The 24,690-nt window shown below is 38.4% G+C and overlaps 1 protein-coding gene across 5 annotated transcripts in view; it reads left to right on the forward strand.

The window, feature by feature from the left end:
• CFAP54 (cilia and flagella associated protein 54) overlaps window positions 1–24,690 on the forward strand; it is a 175,143-nt gene that overhangs the window by 103,963 nt on the left and 46,490 nt on the right. For all 5 annotated transcript variants that reach the window (XR_011559487.1, XR_011559488.1, XM_070755886.1 and 2 more), the window contains 8 exons: window positions 2,996–3,080; window positions 4,166–4,318; window positions 8,226–8,435; window positions 12,442–12,529; window positions 17,398–17,604; window positions 18,490–18,556; window positions 20,459–20,641; window positions 21,552–21,638. Coding sequence is in view for 3 of the 5 variants with exons in the window: in XM_070755886.1 (XP_070611987.1) it covers window positions 2,996–3,080; window positions 4,166–4,318; window positions 8,226–8,435; window positions 12,442–12,529; window positions 17,398–17,604; window positions 18,490–18,556; window positions 20,459–20,641; window positions 21,552–21,638 (1,080 nt within the window). In the remaining 2 variants the exon portion in view is untranslated. The remainder of the gene's footprint in view (window positions 1–2,995; window positions 3,081–4,165; window positions 4,319–8,225; window positions 8,436–12,441; window positions 12,530–17,397; window positions 17,605–18,489; window positions 18,557–20,458; window positions 20,642–21,551; window positions 21,639–24,690) is intronic.

Here is a 24,690-nt window from a genome sequence, read left to right on the forward strand (position 1 = left end):
TCTCGCATCCCGACCCCATCGCTGAGCTGCTTTTCGGAGGCAGTGGGACCTGCCTCCCCCCCGGCTCTTTTCCTTGGGTGAGATGGAAAGGGGGCGGTCGCCCGCGCACTCGAGCGCTTCGGCGCTTCATTCATCTCACCCATTTCAAAGTATAACCAACCATCCTGCGAACAGGGCTTGAAGGGAGTAGGTTCTCAGGCCAGTGGGCTCCAGCAGCTGCAGCGCCCCGCCCGGCTGGAGTTTCCCTGGCGGCGGCAGCAGGTGAGCTTTGGGGCATGGTGGGAGGGTGGCGGCAGCGGCCGCGGGCAGTAGCTGTGGGGCGGCGGAAGGGTGGTCAGCTGTGAGGCGGAGCTCTGGAACAGAGGCACCGACGGCAGTGGCTAGACGTGTTGCTAGACGCCGTACATGCTGGCATTGCATTGGGCATGGACGTGGGGCTGGAGCCTCCATCCTGGCCCAGCCAGCAGGCAAGTGCCAGCCACGCAATTCCAGCATTTCCAGCCGCCGCCATCGGTGCCTGTTTCGGAGCTCCGCCTGACAGCTGACCGCCCTCCAACCAGGCCCCAAAGCTCACCTGCTGCCGCCACCGCCAGGGAAGCTCCAGCCAGGCGGGGCACTGCAGCTGCCGGAAAACTTGGAAGGCGCAAAGAAGGAAGCTCAACTTCCGGTCTCACAACTTTTTGCTCTTCACAAAATGTTGCGAGACCAGAAGCTGAGCTTATTTCTTCGCGGAACACCTGACCATGTCTCGCGGCACACCGGTTGGGAAACACTGCTTTAGATGATAAAGAAAAAAAACCTTGTAATTGAAATTTGTGTCAAAAGCTTTATAAAATATAAGAATATAATCTTTAGTTATGTATTGGACTGCCTGAAAAAGATTTTTGTATAGGCACATTAAAATTCTTCATAAGGTAACAAAAATGAGAGATAATCTAAACTTATTTCTTCTAGCAAAAATGGGTAGGTTCCAAGTCTCATTTTCTAACAAGAAGCTCCACCCTGATTCTCAGATTGGTTAGTGAGTTAAAAGGACAGGCTTAATAGGAATTCCATATGAGTCAACTTCTTTCTCTGTCCTTTCTCATTATTTAATAAAACTTGTTTCCCTGAAACTCAAATGTATTTTAAGAACAGAATTCGCTAAAAGGTATCTATTTAATTCTTTTCTTGACTTGGAAAAGCAGTCCTATCCGGGTCTAGGACTTTGAACCTCTTCCACTTGGCTGAGCCAGTTCCGTCCCCAGCCTTCCGCCCCCCCCCCCATTTGTTGCTGCCTTTTCTCCCTGGCCCTCCCATAACTTGCCCAACAACCACCCCAAAAATCAATGACGATCAGAGTTGGGACATCAGACAGACAGACTCCTGACAGATAGACACCACACCCAGCCCTGTGGCCGGCCCTCTTTGCCCTCCCTTTCCTCCTCCTCTTCGCCGCCTCCTCCCGGAACCTTCCTGCCACTGTCAGGAAAAAAAATGCAATAAAGCTAATTTAAGACTGTGAAAACTTCAAAGCTAAGAAAAAAGAGCTTCTAAAATAATGTCTCTTGATAAGGAAATAATAAACTCATGCACACACAAATTAAAATATAAAACTCCTGCGCCTTCTCAAAAAAAGGCTACTTTCCAACAGGGAAAGAAATGAAGAGTAATTAATCCTCTGATTGGCTGGCGGCCAAGTGTCCCCTGCATCCAAAAGGCCAGGGCAAAAGTGCTTTTGAGACCTGTTCGGTGAAAGGGCCATGGAGAAAATGCAGCAACCAATGGCTGGGGGGTGGAAGGCTGGGGACGGAATGGGCTCGGCCAAATGGAGGAGGCTAAAAGTCCCATTCTGTTCCTATTCTCCATATCACTTTGTGGGGATAAAATACAGTAATACCTCATGATACGAACTTAATTGGTGCAAGGAGGAGGTTCGTAACACGAAAGGTTCGTAAGACGAAACATTGTTTCCCATAGGAAACAATGTAACGTCAATTAATTCGTGCAACCAAAAAAAAAAACCCGCAAAAAAATTGGCAACAGGAAGGCCAATGGAAATTCTCCCATCTGCAGCGTCATCGGTCTCCGGGCAGACTCTCCCTCGACTTGAATTCACGTCAGCCTCCGGAACCCGGAACCCGGAAGTTTGGCAAAAGTTCGGCATTTGGAGGCTCCTGGGAAGCCGCCCGGCTGTTTTAAAAGGTGACCGCCGGGCTGGGGGGCTTCCCAGCAACCTCCTGAACCCCGAACTTTTGCTGAATTTCCGGGTTCGCGGTTCAGGAGGCTGAAGTTGCTTCATGGCTGAAGTCGAGGGAGAATCTGCCCGGAGACCGATGACGCTGCAGATGGGAGAATTTCCATGGGCCAATGGAAATTCTCCCATCTGCAGCGTCATCGGTCTCCGGGCAGACTCTCCCTCGACTTGAATTCACTTCAGCCTCCTGAACCGTTCGTAACTCGAAAAAAGTTCGTAAGAAGAGGCAATTTGTTTCTGAACCCCGGGTTCGTATCATGAGTTGTTCGTAAGACGAGGGGTTCGTATCTTGAGGTACCACTGTACTATGGTGCTAAGCAACAAGATTACCAGTTTGGGATCATGCATATCACCTTGTTTTTTCAGCTAGGTTGGATATAGTGAAGAGAGCTGACAAAATAGGAGCATGGCAATGATAGAATTCTGAGTTCTGATTAGTTTGGGAAGTTCAGGTTAGGTAACTGTATGAAAGTTTATAAAACTAAATTTTGAAAAGTCTTGTCCCAAGGAAATATTATACTGTTTCTCATGCACATCTTGTTAATAAGAATGTCCTATTTTTTGTTTGTTTTTTCTTGTGAAGATAATCCATTACGGATAATGTACATTGGCTTTTATTATTTCTTCGATTTTTGAAAATGTAAATTATAGTGATGGATTTTTAGAGTCTAATTTTAAATTTTTAAGACGATTAGTCTACTTAACCTGGTCCCCTCAATTGAAAAAACTGTTAACTGTATCAGAAAATACTCTCTTAAGGTATGCTGCAGAAACTTTGTTGCAAAAAACCTGTATGCTGCTACAAAATGGAAAGGAGCAACTGTTGAACATTTTGATCATTTAGGTATGAAGATAAGTAAAATATATTCTTTACAGGTTTCAGAGCTCATGCTATTTGGGATAATTAAGTGTCTGTGTTCGTTTGGATTATTTTTATGAATGAATAAATTGTTTTGTTTCGATCACATGCAGCTTATATTTGTTGCATAGATTTTGGTATCTAAAGTAAAATTTATTAATATATTATTTTATCCCTACAAGATACTTGCAAAACCAATTATGTAGGTGTTCTACATTATAGCTATTGAGATAATACTAACAAAAATTGATTCAATCAATGTACAGTAGTTCTAGATTGTGTATAAAATAATAGCTTCAACTAATTCAACAAGAACAGTAATATATATTAAATATACCTTATATTTACAATTAATATAACACTCCTACACTCAAGTCTTTCAATTCAGTGAGATTTTTTATAAACTTCTGGAATTCTGCACAAGTTGTCTGCTTTTCCCTCCCCAAATGTGTGTAAAAAATTTAAAAATCCCAATTATTAACACTATATTCTACTGGCATTAACTGAATATTCAAATCAATTATTTTTCATTTTACATAACTGGAAACATCTCACATCTGGGAGAAGCAACTAAGATAAAGGATGTAGCATCATACATGAAGTATCCACTCAGACCGATAAGATTCTTTTCCTTACTCTTATATTTTCAAATTTGCTTCAGTGATCAATCCAAATTACTTAAACATTCTATTGAAGATTGATATTTCCTCCACATATGATGCATTTACTCTTGCCACAAATTTCATCTCCAGACAAATTGACATTGATCATTGCTTCAAAGCTGATTTCACTGGGGAGCCTACATTCATCATCTAACCAACTGCAATAATTTCATTGCTTCTAGCCTGAATTTCTTCTGGATATGTAATAACCCAAAGCCTTCCATTTTGAGTTTTGTTTAGAATGTTTATATGTTTCCAGTTTGAACCATGCCTGTGTGTGCGCTCCATGCTTGTAACAAAAATACTGCTACTAGTAGTTTCAGTAAACTTCTGTGCAATTTTACTTTTGTATATTACACATTTGTTACTTAGACATAGAGTTTATTAAAATAACTGGGTTCTTTATAGGTATCTGTCAAACAAGAACATTATTTTCAGTTCCTCTGGATCTGATGGATACGCTAAAATGTTTTAGAGAAATTCTGGAAAAATCAAACAACCACAGTCGAGCTCTTAAATACAGCAGGAAATTGCTTTCTTTATTTCTTGCTCACGTGCGAGGTAAGTACCTCTCATTAGAAATCGGATGTATATACAACTGTAAATAAACTGTAAAAAAATCAAATATTGAAAAACAATGTGTGCATATGTATGTAAATATGAATACACACACATCTACACACAGCAACTTGATTTTAGAACATTTGAATTTTTTGACAATTCTTTTTAAACATTCCACACTAATAATTATTAGAATTATAATAAAACTTTAACTACATGCTAGTGTGTGTGTGTCTATATCTATAGATATAGATATATAATGTCTGAGGAATTAATTTTCATATTGCTATAGAGAAGCAAACTGAAGTACAGTGTTCCCTCGATTTTCGCGGGGGATGCGTTCCAAGACCACCCGCGAAAGTTGAATTGCCGCGAAGTAGAGATGCGGAAGTAAATACACTATTTTTGGCTATGAACAGTATCCCAAGCGTTCCCTTAACACTTTAAACCCCTACATTACAATTTCCCATTCCCTTAGCAACTATTTAGATTACTACTCACCATGTTTATTTATTAAAGTTTATTATAAAAAATGTTTTTTTAAAGGCAGGTGAAAGTTAGGCAATGACATATGATGTCATTGGGCGGGAAAAACCGTGGTATAGGGGGGAAAACTGTGAAGTATTTTTTAATTAATATTTTTGAAAAACCGTGGTATAGACATTTCGCAAAGTTCGAACCTGCGAAAATCGAGGGAACACTGTATTTCTAATAATAATTTAATAAAATATATACTATTCTATTTACTGCATGTTTAGATAAATTATATTGGCACAATTTGAAATTAAGAATCTCAAAGAAATCAAGGTCCCCCCCCCCCCAGATCTCCTCCTTTAAAAGGAGCATGGCGATAAATGCCTAAAATGAGAAACATAATTTTCAAGTTTAAAGTTTTCTTAACCTAACTGAATTATCAGTTTTCTCCAAAAACCATTTTCTAAGGTATTGGCTGATATGCCTAGGAACAAAGCAGTTTAGAAAGAAGTAAACTGGTTTTTAGTTGTATATGTTCCTGAAAGATAGAACTAAATGCCATTCCATCAGTAGAATGGCAGTGCTTTTACATAGTTATGTCTCTGAGACTCCTTTACAGAAACACTTCGAAGTTTATAATTTCTCAAGTAATGTTTTACGAGAATATCTGGAACATTTAGACTTTCTAAATGGGGAAATTTGTTGCAATGTTATTACATGAAAAATGTAAGTTTAATTTTTTCATTGCTTTTTTCAAGTAGTAAACTCGCCCTTCTTGAATAACAGGCCTGAGATAGTCAATAAAGATCCAGGCAATAAATGTCTAAGAACTATTTGAAGAAAGATTGAAGCATATTATGTAAACAAAAAGCATTGGACCTTCATCCAAGAATTCTTGTGTAATTAAATATGAGCACAAATAACCTCTTCTTCACTGTGATATCATTGCAAGATTCTTCTAAATGAAAAAATAGTACAAAAAATAACATAGCCACCACCAACCATTCCATTCTTGTTCTGTCCCATAATGTTCTGCCCATTCTAGCAGTCCTAACAACGATCCAGCTTAGACCAAATATACATTCCATCTTTTCAAAGGCTTGTGGGCCTGATAGGAAAAAAATGTCAAGAAGGCCAACCTCATTTTACCCAAGCCTAGAAGAATGCAGCTCCCTGGAGATGGTAGAGCTGGACTGAAGGCTGTTGAATACTGTTGGTCCTCTGCACACTTTTGAACATCAAAACTGGAAAGGTTGTTAAAAACATTACATAATCTTTGGAATTTAGTTATTTCTGATGAAAGGTAATGGGGCTCCAGCAATTTTTCGTCCAGCTTATTTTCAAAAACCACTTTACTTTATTCCATTTGTTAAAAGAAACTTGATTTGAGGTGCAAAACTACTCCCTTTTCCTAAATATAACATCTATACTATCATATGATCCAGGGGTAGGTTCTACCTTGTTGCCAGTTTGCTTCCTCCCATGTGCCAGTGGTGTAAAATCCCCCAAAAATGTTTAAAAAAGCAACCCAAAAGAAAAAAATTCTTCCCCCCAAAAGCCAAAAACAAGAAGGTTACCACATGCACAGTGCTGGAAACTTGGCATCTGTACATGTGCAGAAGGAAAAAAAATGATTAAAAATCCCCCCTCCCAAAAAAATTCTTTTAAAAAAATCTGTTTTTTAAAAAAATATGGCAGTGTCCATGGACCAGCACTGACCGAACCAGTTCCATGACATCATCATGACATCACCAGCAGTTTGCTACCAGTTTGGGCGAATTGGTCCAAACCAGGCGGAACTCACCTCTGCTATGCTCCCTTCCCTAGGTCTTCTCTTCCCTCACACAAATTTCCTTTCCTTTCATAACAATGCTATATTATCTTTTCCAAAGATGAGAAAAAGAAAGGAAATTTGTGTGAGGGAAGAGAAGACCTAGGGAAGGGAGCATAGCAGAGGTGGGTTCCGCCTGGTTTGGACCAGTTCACCCAAACTGGTAGCGAACTGCTGGTGATTTTTTTAAAAAATAATTTAATTTAAATAATTTAAATAATTTTTTTTAATTGGTTTATTTACTAAATTAACAACAAACAAAAATACTTAAAAGGAAACGTGCCCAACACCTATAAGCCCCCCACCACCATTTAGGGGGTTATATTATTTACAATAAGTTTCAATTTCTTCCTTAGCTCCAGTTTACATTTCTTTACATGTAAAAAGTGATTGGAATTTATTTTTCACATTATCGTCATAAATTCTACTTAAGATATAATTTTTCACCTTAATCCATCGTGCCATCAGCTTTTCCAATTTATTTTCATCAAAGTTATTTAATCTTATTTCCATAATTTCGAAATGGATGTGGTCCACCATGTACCAGTACCAATTCTCGATTGTCCATTTATTGCTATCTTTCCACCCTAATACCACTACTGCTTGAGCGCTTTCCAAAGCTGCTGTTTTGATTTCTTTAAATTCTCGTAATTCCCCATATTTAACTAGTATTGCTAATTCTTTTGTAATTATCCAATTAATGTTTAGCATATTGTTAATTTCATTCTGTACTTCCTTCCAAAATGTTTGAACTTCAACACATTCCCAGAGCATATGCATAAAAACTCCTTTTATTTGGCAACCATGCCAGCAATTTCCTTTCCCTTTCCTCTGGAAGTGTGCTAGTTTTACTGGCGTGAAATACCATTTATGTAAAATTTTCCTTCTCATCTCTCTAATTCTTGTATTCTTTATTTTATGTATATGTATATTTTCTACTACTTCTTCCATCTCGCTTTCATTAATCCGTAATTCATTTTGCCAATATCTTGTTAGGCCTTTAATCACTTCCTCTTCCACTTGTAATAACATGCTATAAATATTACTAGCCTGTCCTTTTGAATCATTAAACTTTTCTTTCAATATTTTCACTAGACAGTTTTCTTCTCTCAGCGAACTGCTGGTGATGTCACTGGTTTGGTCAGTGCTGGTCTGTGGACAACACCATCTTTTTAAAAAAAATCAGATTTTTAAAAATATTGTTTTTAGGGGGGGGATTTTTAATCATTTTTTTTCCTTTTGCACATGTACAGATGCCAAGTTTCCACCACTGTTTTTGGCTTTTGGGGGGAGGAATTTTTTTGGAATTTTTTTCTGTTTTTTTCTTTTGGGTTGCTTTTTTAAACATTTTTTGGGGATTTTATACCACTGCACATGGGAGGAAGCAAACTGGCAACAAGGTAGGACCCATCCCTGGATCATATGATAGTTTAGATGTTCTCTAATGCCCTAAATGTAATTAAAATCAACAGTACATTGTAAAATATATCTACTTTCAGTACAAAACTCTCTGGAATAATAGTATAATATCTAATATATTCAGAATCTCTAATCTGTAAGGACTGCTAAGATGTTTTCATTAAATCTATTTTATCAAACAAGACTTTCCTGGAAGATTAAATACAGAAACATATGCAAACCAAAAGACTTCACGTGGAAAAGTGACATTTACTATGGGAGCTGAGTTGACGTATGAACCAGAAGCACCTGATCTTTCAGTAGAAGGTTTTTCTTGCATCAGCATGGTTGAGAGCAACTCCATTCCCCAGTCAAAGGTCTCAATAGTGATCGCTTCATATGAACGAACAATTGGTAAGTTTATAATCCATTATATTTCGTATATTGATCTGATAGGAAATTTGAACATGTGTTATGCTTGGAGAACTGTATTATTTTAAATATTTCAGAGAGAGGAAAATAGTAAGGAGCCGATGTTTCAGCAGTCTGCTGTTGGAGTTCCAGTACACTCAGAAGAATAGCCTTGCTTTCCTTTTTTCTCTCTGATGAGAGACAAAATAATAATAATAATAATAATAATAATAATAATAATAATAATAATAATTATTATTATTATTTATTAGATTTGTATGCCGCCCCTCTCCGAAGACTCGGTGCGGCTCACAACAATAATAAAAACAATATTATAGTAGAACAAATCTAATATTAAAAAACATATAAAACCCTATCATTATTTAAAAAACCAAACAACACATTCATACCAAACATAAAACAAAGTATAAAAGAGCCTGGGGGAAAGGTGTCTCAACTCCCCCATGCCTGGCGGTATAAGTGAGTCTTGAGTAGTTTACGAAAGACAGGGAGGGTGGGGGCAATTCTAATCTCCAGGGGGAGTTGATTCCAGAGGGCCGGGGCCGCCACAGAGAAGGCTCTTCTCCTGGGGCCTGCCAAACGACATTGTTTAGTCGACGGGACCCGGAGAAGGCCAACTCTGTGGGACCTTATCTGTCGCTGGGATTCGTGCGGTAGCAGGCGGTTCCGGAGGTACTCTGGTCCAATGCCATTGAATAGCTATTGCTAAGATTCATCTATCAATAAATAAATAGACAGAGAGAATAGGTTTCCCAGCAAAACAACTACAAAAGTATGCATGGTTCTAGTGATATGAGATATGAGAGCATATGCACCAAGACAAATTCCTTGTGTGTCCAATCACACTTGGCCAATAAAAATTCTATTTTATTCTATTCTATATGCAAAATATTGCCAGTTCAACCAGTTTTAAAATTCAAAGCAACTGTTACTGACAGTGTAAAGCATCCAACTCAGTCACTGTGGAATTGTTTCAGGAATACAAAGGTGTTTCAAATTTAAAACACTTCTGAAATTATTGAAACAATACCAGGTAATAATAGGCTGAGCCTGAGGGATGGGTTAAATACACCACAAGTCATGAATCCCTTTGATATAAGTCCAGCCCAATTTGAATTTCTTTTTCTTTTTAATGTCCACTAATTTCCTTTGACCATTAGTTCACACTCTTGTAGAGAGCTTATGCTTACAATAAATCTTTGTATGCATTTGAACTGCTTGGCTCTTCTGATTTCTCTGGTGATGACATTACCATATTTTTCTGAGTATAAGACACACTTTTTACCCCCCAAAAGGTTGTGAAAACCTGGGTGCATCTTATATACCAAATGTAGCCCCACCCAGCCATCCCCACCCTTTGGCCTTTACCTCCTTGCAGCAAATAGAGCAAAGCCTGATTAACACAAGCAATTGATTATCAGCCTCCTGACCCACAATGATTCAGCACAGGCAGGCCAAGTGCTAGAACTGAAGGTGAAACTAGCTGCAAGGAGGTAAATTGCTAAGAGGTGGACTGCTGGCAATGTTGGACTGCTGAAACCGCAAGGAAGTAAGTCAATAAATATAAATGTCTATAGAATGTTCAAATTATTAGACTTATTTTTTAAAGACTGCTTTATTATTGTTCTAGACCAGTGATTTTCAACCTTTTTTGAGCCGCGGCACATTTTTTACATTTACAAAACCCTGGGGTACATTGAGCCGGGGGGGGGGGGGGGCTAAAAAAGGTTTGGACAAAAAAATTATCTCTCTCTCTTCCTCCCCTTTGCTCTATTTCTTTCTCCCTTCCTCTTTCTCTCCCTTCCTTCCTCTTTCTTTCTCTCTCTCTCCATCCCTCTTTATTTCTCTTCCTTCCTTCCTCTCTTTTTTGTTGTCTTTCTCTCTCCCTCCCTATGTCCCTCTATGTCTTTCTCTCTCTCCTTCCCTCCCTCTCTTTCTCTCTCTCTCTCTTGCTTTCTTTCTCTCTCTCTCTCTCTCTCTTTCTTTCTCTTGTTCTCTTTCCCTCTCTCTTGCTTTCTTTCTCTCTTGTTCTCTTTCTTTCTCTCTCTCGCTCTTTCTCTCTCTTGCTTTCTTTCTCTCTTGCTTTCTCTCTCTCTTGCTTTATTTCTCTCTGAGCTTCGCGGCACACCTGACCATGTCTCACGGCACACTAGTGTGCCACGGCACACTGGTTGAAAAACACAGTTCTAGACAACAAAATGAATGAATTTTAAAATAAATGCTTGATCTGAAGAGGCCTTGTGCTATTGTATTGTCTTTTAAATAGCAGAGAATAACTATACTTCCAGAAAGCCAAATCAGATTTAAAGATCTGTAAAAATATAATCTGTAACAGTGTCCTGCTCAGTATTAAGATAAGGCACTGAGTTAAACCCTGATTATCTCTTATCTATTTAAATAATTGGGAGGAGTTAGTGTGACTACATTAAAGTGACCAGATTATAAATTCGATAAAGTGGGACACCATCGCCGGGCGGGGAAGCAGGGGGAGCGGGGGAAGATGGACAACTAAAAAATTTCTACAGAACTTTACCTCAGTGTTAGTATAGTGTTAGGGTGGGGCTTCTAACGCCAGACAGGCGCATGCTCGGTTGCTTCTACAACCTGCTGATCACACACACATTCTCTCTCTCTCATTGTTGGGCATACTCAAAGAAATCCGTAGTCTATCGCGCCAAAAAAGTTATGGGAGTAAAAGGGGGGGAAAGGGAGGGGAGCATGCTCCCCCCTCTGCTTCCCCCCACTTGGTACACTCTAACTTTCCCCTGCCTGTCCCCACTTTATTTTGACTCACCTCCTCTACTTCCCCTCAGCTTGATTCTTTGCCTTTAAACTACCCACAACAATTTTTCAAAAAAATCCAGTGCAGCTCAGAACAGCCAAGACTCATGCACGTAATAAGTGGGGTGACTGCTTCATCCCACCCCTCCCCACTTTGCATCATGAGCTGCTTGTTGGGTGATCCCTTCAAGCCATGTCATTGTCCAGCAAGCAGCTCATGATGGATGAAGAGCCGGTCCTTCCGGCTCCAATGCAATCTCCAGCCAGCATTCAAGCCGCCGACTGGTGTTTCTTTTAAAAAATCAGGACTTTTTGAAAACACCGCGGGACACAGGACAAATTGCTCAAAAGCGAGACGTCTGGTCACCTTAGACTACATTTAAGTAAACTTTCTGGCATTAATATACTTCCATAATGTACCTTTCTCCAATTCTTTGCTATTTCTATGCGTCAGACATGCATGCACAGAAATATACAGCAAACAGAGTATATCATATGTACTATTTGCTGTTTGGCAAAAAGGCAGAGGCCTTTTTTCCTTTTTTCCCCTCCCCCAAAACTAAGGGGGAGAAAACTAAGGTGCGTCTTATACTCTGAAAAATTAGGTAATCTGAACTTAGATCTCTTATGGGCACAAAGGGACTCATGACTAATGATGCATTTGACCCCTCCCTTGGACTCAGCCTGGTCATTTCCTGAAAGAGATTTTTTTTTCATATTTTCCTCTACTGTAAGCTTGAAATGAGGCATTTTGAATGCAAAAATAATTGGCTTTAAAATGTTTCGTAAATTGGTATTACAGAAATGGGAAGATCTTTAAAAAAAAATGCAAAATGCTAACACAGATTTGTAATAGTTCTCAGAGTCAAATATACTGTCCTGGAAGTATGATGAGCCCTAACTCTATTCTCATTCTGGAAAGTCTTAAAGACCACTTTATTTTACTAGGTCTTTGAACCATAGGGTGATTGTGGCAAATGTTATTTTATTACTGTTTTGATTGTGAGTGGAGTGTTAAAAGTGTATTTTTAAAATGTGTTTTGTACTACCATGAGCTTTCTAATTGGATAGTATACTAAAATTGTAGAATAACTAGTATAGCAAAACACAATAATTTTTTAAAAACTAGTCATATTAAGTTGCTTTCTCTAAATATATTTACTATTAAATATTCAAACATTTCACCCCTCAAATGGATGAAAAACAGAAATTCTTCAAACAAATAATCAGCATGGTCTGATGGCCCAGGCTTTTCATGAAGTTGGAAATCTGCATTTTTTCACAGGAAACAAAAGGTATAGCAGTCTTACATTTTCTCTAACAATCGACACTTTGTAAAATTAATAAAATGTGTAACTATTATAGAGAAATCAATGGGGTACACAAAGTCACAATTTTCATTAGAATTATAACAACAGGTTTCATTCTTCTAAATTCTTCTTTGTCTTTTCTTCCGTTCTGTTTTGTTCATTCCTTTGAAGGAGTTTAATTTAAAAAATAAAATTAAAAAATGTTACTACTACTAATTTTCTACTTTCCTTATCTGATTTTTATTTGTGCCTTCTATCTTAGAAGTTAACTAGTTGGACTATACCAATAGTAGGGAATATTTGTAGCTCAGAATGAAATATGGGGTCTTTGGTGCTCTCTGATCTTGGTTGTTTACTTGCAGATGTCTATGGACATTCTCAATCAACCAGATCATGGTTGTTCCAAAGGAGCTTTTCAAAAAACAACTGGAGGTTTCTAAAGGGTTTTTAAAAATGTTTTTGTTTTCTTGTTTTTTGCTTCTCATCCATTGGTGGTTATTTTGTTTCTTCAAACCACAGTTCTGCATATGCCTCACTGATTTGTATTGCATATATCACATTGCTTTTTGGGATGTTTTATCTTAGGGGTGGACAATCTTCTTCCTTAGTGTATTCATGGGTTTGCATGCATGTCATGTTGATTAAAAATCCTCTTGAGCTTTTCAGATATTTCTGCAACTTAATGGAATTACAACTTTACTTCACTGCTTGTTTTCCTCTTTGTCTATTATTGGGGGGGGGGGGGCGCTACATATTTTTCTGGATTTGATAAAGGCCCAGTTGGGATAGCCACAAGTTCTGAGGGCTCCTTGATGTTTTTTAGTTCTTTTTCTCTTCATTTTTTTTTGCTGGAGGCAAACCTTTAGCCTGGTGATGTAGAGTTCTGATCACACCTATTTTATGCTCCAGTGAATGGTGAGAATCGAAATAGTCAAAATACAGTGGTACCTTCTACTTACGAACTTAATTTGTTCTGTGACCAAGTTCTCAAGTAAAAAGGTTTATAGGAAGAAGTATTTTTTCACATAGGAATCAATGTAAAAGCAAATAATGTGTGCAATTGGGGAAACCACAGGGAGGGTGGAGGCCCTGTTTCCTTCCAGGAGATTCCTAGAGAGGCCCCACAAAGGTTTCTCCCTGCCTTTTCCAGTTACAATTTCGAAGGCTCGGGTTTGTAAGTGGAAAATGGTTCTTGAGAAGAGGCAAAAAAATCTTGAACATCCGTTCTTATCTAGAAAAGTTCATAAGTAGAGGCATTTGTAAGTAGAGGTATCACTGTACTAAACTCTCTTTGGGAATTTTCTGTATATTTCAATGTTGAGGCTTCTGTTTCCCTTAAAGTGTACTGCATAGTCCAGGAAAACCAGATTATTTTCCTTAACATGTTCCGGTACGTGGACCCAGAGTTGATGGTGAAGGCTTCCCTTTCCTAGGGGTTTGGTATCTACCTCTTCTATGTAGAAACTGGCCCCAATGGGTGACACAGATGAGCCCATGATGTAGTCGGTAGAAATCTTCATTGTATTTAAAATAGATTGTGACCAGGCAGAAGTCCACTTCTGCATGGCACATATGTGGTCTGGGATGAGATTAGTTCTTTCAGCTAATGTGCTGTCTTGTAACAGTTGTTTCTTCGTTACCATGACAGCTTTGATTGTTGGAATCCAGTTGAAGAATAAATCACATCATAAGAAACCATAATCTCACCTGGATTCAGTTTCAGTTTCCAAACCTTGCTGATAAAGTCCTGTGAGTCATTGATGTGAGGGTAGTGTTACTTAACAGAGGAGTTAATAAAATGATTAGATGACTTCCAATGGTGACTGAGTTGATGGCGCTGACAATTGTTCTGAGTGGAGTTCCATCTGTATGGATTTTGGGGAGTCTATGTATGCATGGAGTGGCTTTCCCAGGGTGAAAGCAGTAGTATTGTGGCTTGTCAATGGCCTGGTCCTTCAGTAGTGTTGCAAGAAATCAATGACCTTTTTAAAAATAACTGCCTGATTACAACTGGTTAGCAAGTGCTCCATGATCATGTAATCACCATTTGCAGTTTTCTTTTCCAGCTTCCCAAGAAAATCAGTGGGAAAGCTGATAGGGAAAGTTGCAAATTGTTACTGCCTGCTGAATAATATCCCCTACCCTCCATGCACGGAATGAGATAACTTGCCACCATCAGCTTGCTGCTGCCAGCTTGCCATTGCCAACTCACCTCTGCCAACTTGCCGCAGGACAAAATCACATGGACAACTCAGTGTGGGAACAACTTGCTGCAAGGGCAACTCGCTGCAAATGGCCAGAGGGAGAGGCAAGTAGGTGAGCGAGTAGGTGGGCAGAGTGTGTAGGGGCAGACGGTGAGTGGTGATGGCTGGGACCCTCCCATTTTCACATCCCCCACCACTGCCACCATTTTAGACTCAGAGTTGCTGCTGCTGGCATGCCAGACTCCCCACCTGGCAATGGGTCTGTGCCTAGCACGGTGGCATCATCATCATCAGTGGCTCCATGTCTGGCATGGTGGCAGCATTAGCAGCTCTGATTCTGCGCCTGGCATGGTGGCAACATCAACAGTGGTAGCTTCGCACTAGGCGTGGTGGTGGCATCAGCAGTAGCTCTGTGCAACAACAAGGGGTGTAAAAATGGAAAAATCCCTGCTCAATATGTTTTTTTGATTTGATTTGATTTGAGATTTGATTTGATTTGATTTGTATGCCGCCCCTCTCTGTAGACTCGGGGCGGCTAACAACAATAATAAAACAGCATATGACAAATCTAATATTTAAAATAACTAAAAACCCTTATTAAAAACCAAACATACACACAAACATACCATGCATAAATTGTATAGGCCTAGGGGGGAAAGGAATATCTCAATTTCCCCATGACTGACGACAGAGGTGGGTTTTAAGGAGCTTACGAAAAGCGAGGAGGGTGGGGGCAATTCTGATCTCTGGGGGGAGCTGTTTCCAGAGGGTCGGGGCCACCACAGAGAAGGCTCTTCCCCTGGGTCCCGCCAAACGACATTGTGCTCTGTCTACTCACCTGCAGTGAGTTGTCCTCACAGTGATTGGCTATGTGGAGTTGTACGACAATTTCATGTTGGTGAGTTGGCAGAGGCAAGTTGGCAATGACAAACTGGAGGCAGTGAACTTGGCTATGGCGAGCTGGTGGTAGTGAGTTATCCTAACCCAGTGATGGTGAACCTTTTTTCCTTCGGGTGCCGAAAGAGCATGGGCATGCACTATAGTGCATCGCAAGTGCCCAAACTCATAATTCAATGCCTGGGGAGGGTGAAAACAGCTTCTCTTGACCCCCAAAGGCCCTTTGGAGACTGGATAAGGCCTATTTCCCAACATCTGGTGGGCCTAATAGGCTCATGTTTTGCCCTTTCCAGGCTCCAAAGGCTTCCCTTTAGCCAGGGGAAGGTAAAAGCATCCTCCCCATCCCCCCCGGAGGCTCTCTGGAAGCCATAAATGCCCTCCCAGAGCCACTATTTTGCGGAGTTTGCGGAGAGGGGCGGCATATAAATCCAATAAATCCAATAAATGTAATCACTATGTGAGCCAAAAATCAGCTGGCTGGCACACACATGCTTGCTGGAATTGAGCTAGGGCAACAGCTTGTGTGACAGCAGATATGGCTCTGTGTGCCACCTGTGGCACACGTGCCATAGGTTCACCATCACTGTCCTAGACCCTCCATTCATGTGGGTGGGGGACTGATATACTTCACTGACCTGCTGAAATGAAGTTTGGATCTTCAGGATAAGATCATCCGAGGATAAGAGTTTACCTCCTCTTCATTTGCAGAAGGAAGCTCCTGCACTGGACTGGAGAAACAGAGCAGGGATCTTGAAGATCCAAGCCTTGTTTCTCCATCTGTGCACAGGAGTTCCCTTTCACACACAGAAAGGAGCTTCCTGCTTTTCTTCAGTAGATAGCTTTTTATCTCTTTCCATTTAATGACCTTCAAGGTTGCTTAACAAGTGCTACTGGAAAGCCAAGAACACAGTCCTTGAATGAAGAGTCATGTGGGCATCACATTTAACAACAACTTCACTCATCACTGAGATTTCTGGCCATAAATAAAGGACTATATATACTTCATTTGCTTTTATTACTTTCTTTTTTTTTATTAATAATTTTTATTAAACATTTTCTAAAAAATATTTTTTGCAGTCTACTGTTTTTACAATCTTACTATATCGATTTACATCGGTTTTTACATCCATTTCTCCCACTTTTTCAATTTATGATTTTTTTATACATATAACTTCATCATTGTACGTTTCCTTTTTTCCAAAAAAATGATGTTTATTGAATATTTACAGACATAAAAGACAATACATTGACAGATCAAAATGCTTATAAAATGTAAATACAGTCATCAATTTTCAGTCACATTGACATACACCCCTATTCCCCCCTCCCTATCCCAGCTGCCGGTTTGCAGCTATACTTTATTTTATTTTCCCGGTGATAAATATCAGCGAAGTCCTATATCTGTAGATTTAAATTATTGTGTATCTCAGTATATCTATTCTAAATATTGTAGTTGGTATTGTTATTATTATAACTGTGGTTAATTTTAGTCTCTTTTTTATTATTATTGTTGAGATGATAATGTTAATTCAGTTGAAAAGGAATCTGCGAATAAATAAAAATTTTTTTTTAATCTTTTCCTTATTTATGATGATTTTGTATGTCCAGATTTGTTCACTTTTCCATCTTTCTCCCCCTATTTTCTTTTATTACTTTCTAATTTCATTGCATTTAACCGTCGAGATATACAAAATAAAATATATTTTTACCTTCCATTTGAATATCAGTAATGTAAGTTCTTATGTATCTCAGATTGGCTTTCAAATGCTGGTGTCAAGGCCTTGATAAAGTTATCAGAATGGATGATGCACTTCATCAGTGGCAAGAATTAGATGACTCATCAGAGAAAACCACTGGTAACTTGTCAAAAACATCTCAAGTTTACTCTGAGAAGTTTATTTCTCGGGCTGGAATTTGGGGTTGCCTACAAGGAGCAACCTTAGCAGCTAAAATAGCTCAGTGAGTGGTTTTTTTCTATTTGCTAATCTGTACTTTAATTTTTTTGCTTAATGATTTAATTTCACAGAAATTCAGACCAATGATTCATACATATTATGTTTATTATGAATATTGGGCTTTCTCTGTTCCAACGAAAAAAGTTATCTTACACTCCTTCTTCATGCTATATTACTATTGAATCTTTGCATTGTCACATGATTTTAATCAAATACCGGTAGGCAGAATAACATACAATTTTTACATGTTAAATTTACATCTTGGATTTCCATTGCAAAGAAATATAGTAAGTTTGGAAATATAAATAATAAATTTGGAACTATAAATGGTAAGTTGAAACAGAATTTACTACGCTAGTCATTGCTGCTAAAAGGGTGGTGCTCATCTCCATTTTTCTCCGATTTGCAACTGTGGACTAAAGTTGCAATCCCTTAGCAATTCTGTACACTGTATTCAGATATCTTAATTAACAGAAATTACAGTACATACAGAAAGTATTCAGAACTCCTTCACTTTTGTCAATTCTATTATGCTGCAGCCAGTTGTTGAAATTCATTTTCCCCTCATTAATCTACACTCAGTTCCCATAATGACAAAGTGAAAACAGAATTTTAGAAATATCTATAAATTTGTTAAAAAGACCCCCCCCCCTGAAATATCACATTAGCATAAGTATTCAGACCCTTCACTCAGTACTTTGTTGAAGCACCTTTGACAGCAATTACAGCACTGTTTATAACACCAAATTATTGACCAATTTTATACATTAATGTCTGATGAAATCTGTAACAAAAATACCTTTATTTGAAAGCTCAAATATTTATTTTGGTATTGTAAATCAGGCACAAACTACACTGTTTAACTATATTGCTTGGTTTTTGCATTTAGGCATACATTACAGTATAACATTAAACTAAGAACCCAAACCTGCATTTTATCTGCTATCCTCTTCAAGGTAATTAATATGTGTATTAAAATTATACATTATATGGTAATCTGTAAGTAAACTTTTATTATTGATTGCAAATAGAAATGATGCTATTATATAGTGAATGTGCATGCATATGGATAGATGCTTGATGTTGTTTATTATAAGCCTACATAATTTTGTTTGTTTGTTTGTTTACTTATTTATATATCATAGAAAAGCTGGATACTACTTTGATATCAAATAACATTAATTTATAATCATCATGGAGCTACTGTATATTACAGATAAAATGGTTGTCATAATTTTTATGCAATATGCATATGTCTTAAGCAATATGTTTTCATTTATACATGCAAAGTCAGGAGATAAGCCCATTGAAGGAATCATCCAGTAGTATCTATTAGAGAAAAAAGAAATGTAGAATACTTTATTATTCTACCAACATTAGTATTTTCAGAACAAGTAATGCAGAACACTTGATCAGTATTTTTCATTATAATGCAGTACGTATATACTTTTCAATTCATTGCAAGATTCAATCCATGGATCAGCAAATAGTCTATTGCAGCAGTCCCCAGTCTTTCCACCTTGGTGATCAGGTGTGTGGTGGTGGTGTGAGTGGCAATTGCAGACACACATGTACAGCTCCATTGGTGTGAGTGCAAGGTGTATGTGTCCTCTGCTTGCACAAACGGAGTTTGTGGGCACTTGTGTGGAAGGCACTTGTGCTTTCATGGGAGCTTGACGAATGAAATTAATCAGGTGGCTCTGACCTTTAGAGTTTTAGGATCTTTTGGAATAGCCATTCAGGAAATTTATTCCTCTCTCCCACCCTTTTCTTCCTGTATTCTTAAATTGACATTTCTCTTCCAGCTAGTTCTATGGTTAAAATTATTAAAAAACAAACAATATGTTCACCATGGCAATAATTAGGCTTATCTTTGTTTTGATAATAAAGCTATCAATTCATTTTTTATTTACTTTAATATTAGTAATGCCAGCATTCTCTGCTACTTTCACTTTCTTGATCATGTCTTTCCTACTGCCGAGTATCAGATCAAATCTAGATAATGAATTTATTTTCTCTAATCACTGAAGTGGAAATGTATCAGCAGTAGAATGGTACAAAGCAGGTGTGAAATCCAGCAGGTTCTGACAGGTTCTGGAGAACTGGTAGCGGAAATTTTGTGTAGTTAGGAGAACTGGCAAATATCACCTCTGGCTGGCCCCAGAGTGGGGTGGGCATGGGGATTTTGCAGTATCCTTTCCCTGCCATGCCCACTAAGTTACACCACACTCATCAAGCCACGCCCACAGAACCTGTAGTAAAGAAAATGGATTTCACCACTGGTGCAAAGTATTTGAAAAACATGCTTTACAGTAATGAGAGAAAAGCATTTCTTTTGGAAGCACTGAAGTAATTGGAAGATTTGTGCAGCAGCTTAATGTTTACCCTGTTTGAGTATGTGCGGATGCAGGGCAATTTTCTTTTCTACCAGTGGTTGCATGTGGAGAAAGCAAGGCATAGTCTTCGTAGTAGCTCCATGAGCCCCTTGAGGAATGCAATTTTTGAGGAGGAGAAATTTGCAAATGCATTTTGCAAAACACTTATTTCAGATGCTTTGAAGCACCCTTAGTAGAAATCTAATATGTGTTTGAAATGAAATGCTTGTTTTAACTGATTAGAGTTTAAAAACATATTTTATATTTATTATTATTATTATTTATTAAATTTGTATGCCGCCCCTCTCCGTAGTTTAGTTAGTAAAAACCATTTGTAATTGGAAAGTAAAGCAATCTTGCAAAGTGATTTGGTTCTATTTATTGTAGGCTGAATATTATATTTGGTTTCATCTTAGGAGTTTGAAACATTAGAAATTAATTAAATGTATAGAGCTTGAATGTTGTTATTATTCTGTATTTCAGTCTTTGTTTAGAGCTTCACTACCACATCCTAAAGCTGATTGTGACTTTGCACAATACGAAACAGACATATTAATTCCTGGCATTGATTTATTTGTGGATTACTATAGAGCTGATATTGCAACAGTTATTGCAAATCTCAGTTTTGTTCTGCATGAATTGCATTGTAGAAGGCAAAATCTAATAGTAAGTATTGTAAAGGATATAGTAATTACATGTTATAGGTATAATTTATAATATTTATTAACGTGTTTTTTTCGCTCTTAACTACATAAGACCAAACAGTCAATACATACAGTTATGCATCTTTTAAGTTATATAACTGATCCTATGGTTGCTTGCTTAGGACAAACACACTTGTTAAATACATTTACAAATAAGGTTGCATGTATATACATACATCATAAAATTCATAAAATTTGTCATATAAGGATATATTTTGTCTAATATGTTTTTGAACTGATTTCTTGCCCAATCCCATATTTGTATATAATTTCAGAAAATTGATCTGTTTGGTTTAGGAGGCTAAGCAAGGTTGGGTCTGTTAAGTTTTGGGGCAGGACAAATTATCAGAATTGTAGTCTACACTGGGAAATTAAAAGAAGGAGGAGGAGGAGGAAGGGGGGAAGGAAATGTGAAGATACTTCATGGAAATAATTCTTCCTATTGCTTAATTTAAATTTTACTAAACTAGCATTCTAAAATTGAATTAAAGTTTATATTCACAATTCTAAATATATTAATGTAGAAGTTATTAGAGTAACATAGAAAGTTTTTGACAGAGGGGATTTTTTCAGCTTTGATTTACAACAGATTAAACTTGAGGTCTGCTGCATACAAAGCATTTTTTCTTATCACCAAGCCACTGTACTGGGAATATTGCACTAAATATTATTTCAGTTGAGGTCTCTTCTCTACATCTTTCAAAATTCTGGTGAGCTTTGCACATTAGCAAAATGCTTTACTGAATAATTGGTACAAATCCACCATTCATGTTTTGGATTGCATATTGTTTTGAACTGTGCCACAAAAGTTGAAGACAGTTATACGTACATGTAAATAAGTATTTATAAAGTTGTCTTTTTTGTTGTTGTAGATATTGCCATTGTTCACATTATATCAGTACCTTGTGTCAGAAATTTGTCGGAATGAAATTAAGTGTATGGAAGGAAGGATTCTAAAGGTAAATGTACCAACAATTATTTTATTAAAAATAATTTAGTGCAAGTTGGTTGTTCTGCCACATTGTGAGGCCATTCAATTGTCAAATTAGAAGACAGGCTGCTAAAGCCAAGCAATCCCCATGTTATGTATTCTTTTAAAATACTGCTTATTTAATTCTTCCCTTTTTGAAGAGTTTCAATGCAAACTTCTACTCTATTTCCCTGAAAATAAGACCTAGCATGTTTTTTACATTTGCACCCAACATAAGCTCTACACCCAAAATAGAAGGAAACATGGTTATAGGCTTAAGTGGGAAGAAAGGATGAGAAGAATAATAGTAATACTATTAGTAAATAGTTTGATAGTGTTGTGGGAATTATTATATTTTTTGGAGCATAAAACACTCCGGACTATAAGACACACCTATCTTTTTGGAGGAGGAAAACAAGGTATATGTTAGTGCATGGATATGGGAAATAACATGAATTTTTACCAGTTTGTAACTGTTTTAAGATTTTTTCTTTACATGGATTGGTATTGTAATCAGAAAGTCATTCAACATACTATCTGTTTAGATGTAAAACTTTTCCCTCCTCTCTTTATTTTCCTTCACTTTTAATTAAGTTAGTGAAATTCTTTTTAAATTCCAGCAAATTGTTGACAGCAAAATTGTCTTCTTTAGTTTCATTTTCAGCACAGCTCATTAGCACACACACACAAAATCTGCCTCCCAGCAATTTGCCTGCTTGCAGGAGGCCTGCATGGCAATAGGCAGCAGCCTGAAACAGCTGAGGGTCAGGATGTCGATCCAACAGACAATCAACTGCTTGTGCTAATCAGGCTGTGCTGAAGCTGAAACGGATTGTTTGCAGTTTCCTGCTTCCTACAAGGAGGTAAACTGCTGGAAAATTGCAGAATCTTGTGATTTGTCCAGATTTAACTTTGCAAATCCAAGCCTGCTACCATGTTCTTTTTAGAGAGAAGAGGATTTCTCCTAGCAACCCTTCCAAATAAATATTTTTCTAATTGAACATGCTAATTGAGGCCTGCAGAATCTGAGATGTAACTTTGGAATTTTTGCAATTTTTCTGAGCATTGCATGGTCTTGACCTTGCAGTGAATTTGCTGGGGTACCCACTCCAGGGAAAATTGACAGATGGTATAGGGTTTCCTCCTTGATCAGGGGGTTGGACTAAAAGACCTCAAAGGTCCCTCCCAATTCTGTTATTTTATTTTATCTCGATGTTTTTGTTTTTGATTGTTTTGTGCAGACTAAAGAAGGATTGTGTTGCTTTGTTTATTTGTTGAACTTTAATGTGTACCATCTGCATGAATTTTTAGACCATATTATTTTAGCTTGTTTGTGGAATGTTGCTGGCTAATAACCAATACAGAACTGTACACTGTGCATTCATGCATTCATGCAGCAAGAGAAAAGACTACAAGCTGATAACCAGAAAATGTATTCTTTACTATTGTTGCTGTTCATAAACTGTGCTGAATCTTTCTTGGGCTAGAGCAGTTATTTATAGAAGTAAACTGGAAATTATATGTTTCTGTTGTTCTGTCTCGTACCACAGCCGACCAGTAATTAACCTCAAATTAAGGCTCAGACACAAGATTTCCAAAATGAAGGAGTCTAATTACAATAAAGTTTATTGAAAAGCACAAACTAGGAAAAGGAATGTCTTCCAACTGCCAAAACTCCGAACTCGGGGAGGGGGGGCAGGGCAGAATTGATAAGATAAAGTCCAAAACAAATGGTTTCAAAGCCAAGAGTTACTCACAAGATTCTTAACCCTATAAGTGTCCAGAACTGCAGCAAGGTTTGTTTGAACAACAGCCAAAACGTCTTCACATCCTCTTTCCCCCCTGAAGGAACAAACATTGATTTTCTGCAAAGAAAACCTCCCAACTCCTTCCACTTATATACACCCTGGGATTACAGACTGTGCACAGCTGTGCTCACTTCCTTCTTCTGAGTCTGCATAACTGCTCTTGCCTCCACCGCATCCTTCTGACCCGTACATCCAGGGTCGGATCCTCACCTCCTCCTCAGATCCAGGCAAAGCCCCAGTTGGGGGTTCTATAGCCTCTGCAGGCTCCTTACACCAGTAATGGGCAGCCAAAATTTTTATTTTGTGGGCGTGGCTTGATGGTCATGTGACCAAGTGAGAGTGGCTTGAACGATCATCGTTTAAGTGAACTGTTAAGTCCTCGACTTACAACCTCACCAGTGTCGCTTGCTGGGATGACAATTTGCTTCGCGTTTCCCGTGCTCTCCTTCCTGGGTTGCCCCCCCCATCTCAGGCTGGGTAGCTAGGCAGCCGATCAGCTGTTGAGAAAAGAGGGGGGAGGAAATGGGCCCCCTGCAACACCTGTCGGTGCTGGTCTCCCTGCCGCTTTCTGAGGAGGAGGAGGGGGAGGAGGATGGGAGGGGGGGATAGTCAACTAAAGCTGGGCAAACAGCTTCATTTCCACCGGTGGAACTGTGTTCCACCCCGTCCTACCTGCTGCCCACCCCTGCCTCACACTCAATCTCTCCCTCCTCCTCACTGCCTGACTCCTCTGACAGCCACGCAGGCCAACCATGCCCAGATGGCCCGGTTCATCAGGCTCAAAGTCTGTTGCCAGAGGACCTAGCTGCGATCCAACCACAACACTACCTGGCTATATCAAAAAAACATTTTTTTCTTTTAAGTGCATATTCCTATATTATTTATTTTATAATACAAAAACTACATGAGTTTTGACAAAATTTATAGTGATGAAGTTGTAGGATATTGTCAGAGCTACAACGTACAGGTAAAATTTATACCTTGTTTTCAGAGCCGAGTTCATCCATATGAAATCTGAATAATCATCACATTTTAAATTGTAAGGGATTGTAGGGACTTGTTTATAATGTGATGCTGTTCTCCAGCAAACAGTTTTATGTCATTGCATTATTTATAACCGTACATGTAAAAATTTGCTTTGAATTATTTTATTAGTGGAGTAGCTTTTTACATTTCTTTAATAACTTGAAAATAATAACATAGCATGGTAATATCACTAGCACTAGCACTAGC

This window comes from Erythrolamprus reginae, chromosome 6 (assembly GCF_031021105.1).
Source record: "Erythrolamprus reginae isolate rEryReg1 chromosome 6, rEryReg1.hap1, whole genome shotgun sequence".
In the NCBI taxonomy this organism is placed as follows: Eukaryota; Metazoa; Chordata; class Lepidosauria; order Squamata; family Dipsadidae; genus Erythrolamprus; species Erythrolamprus reginae.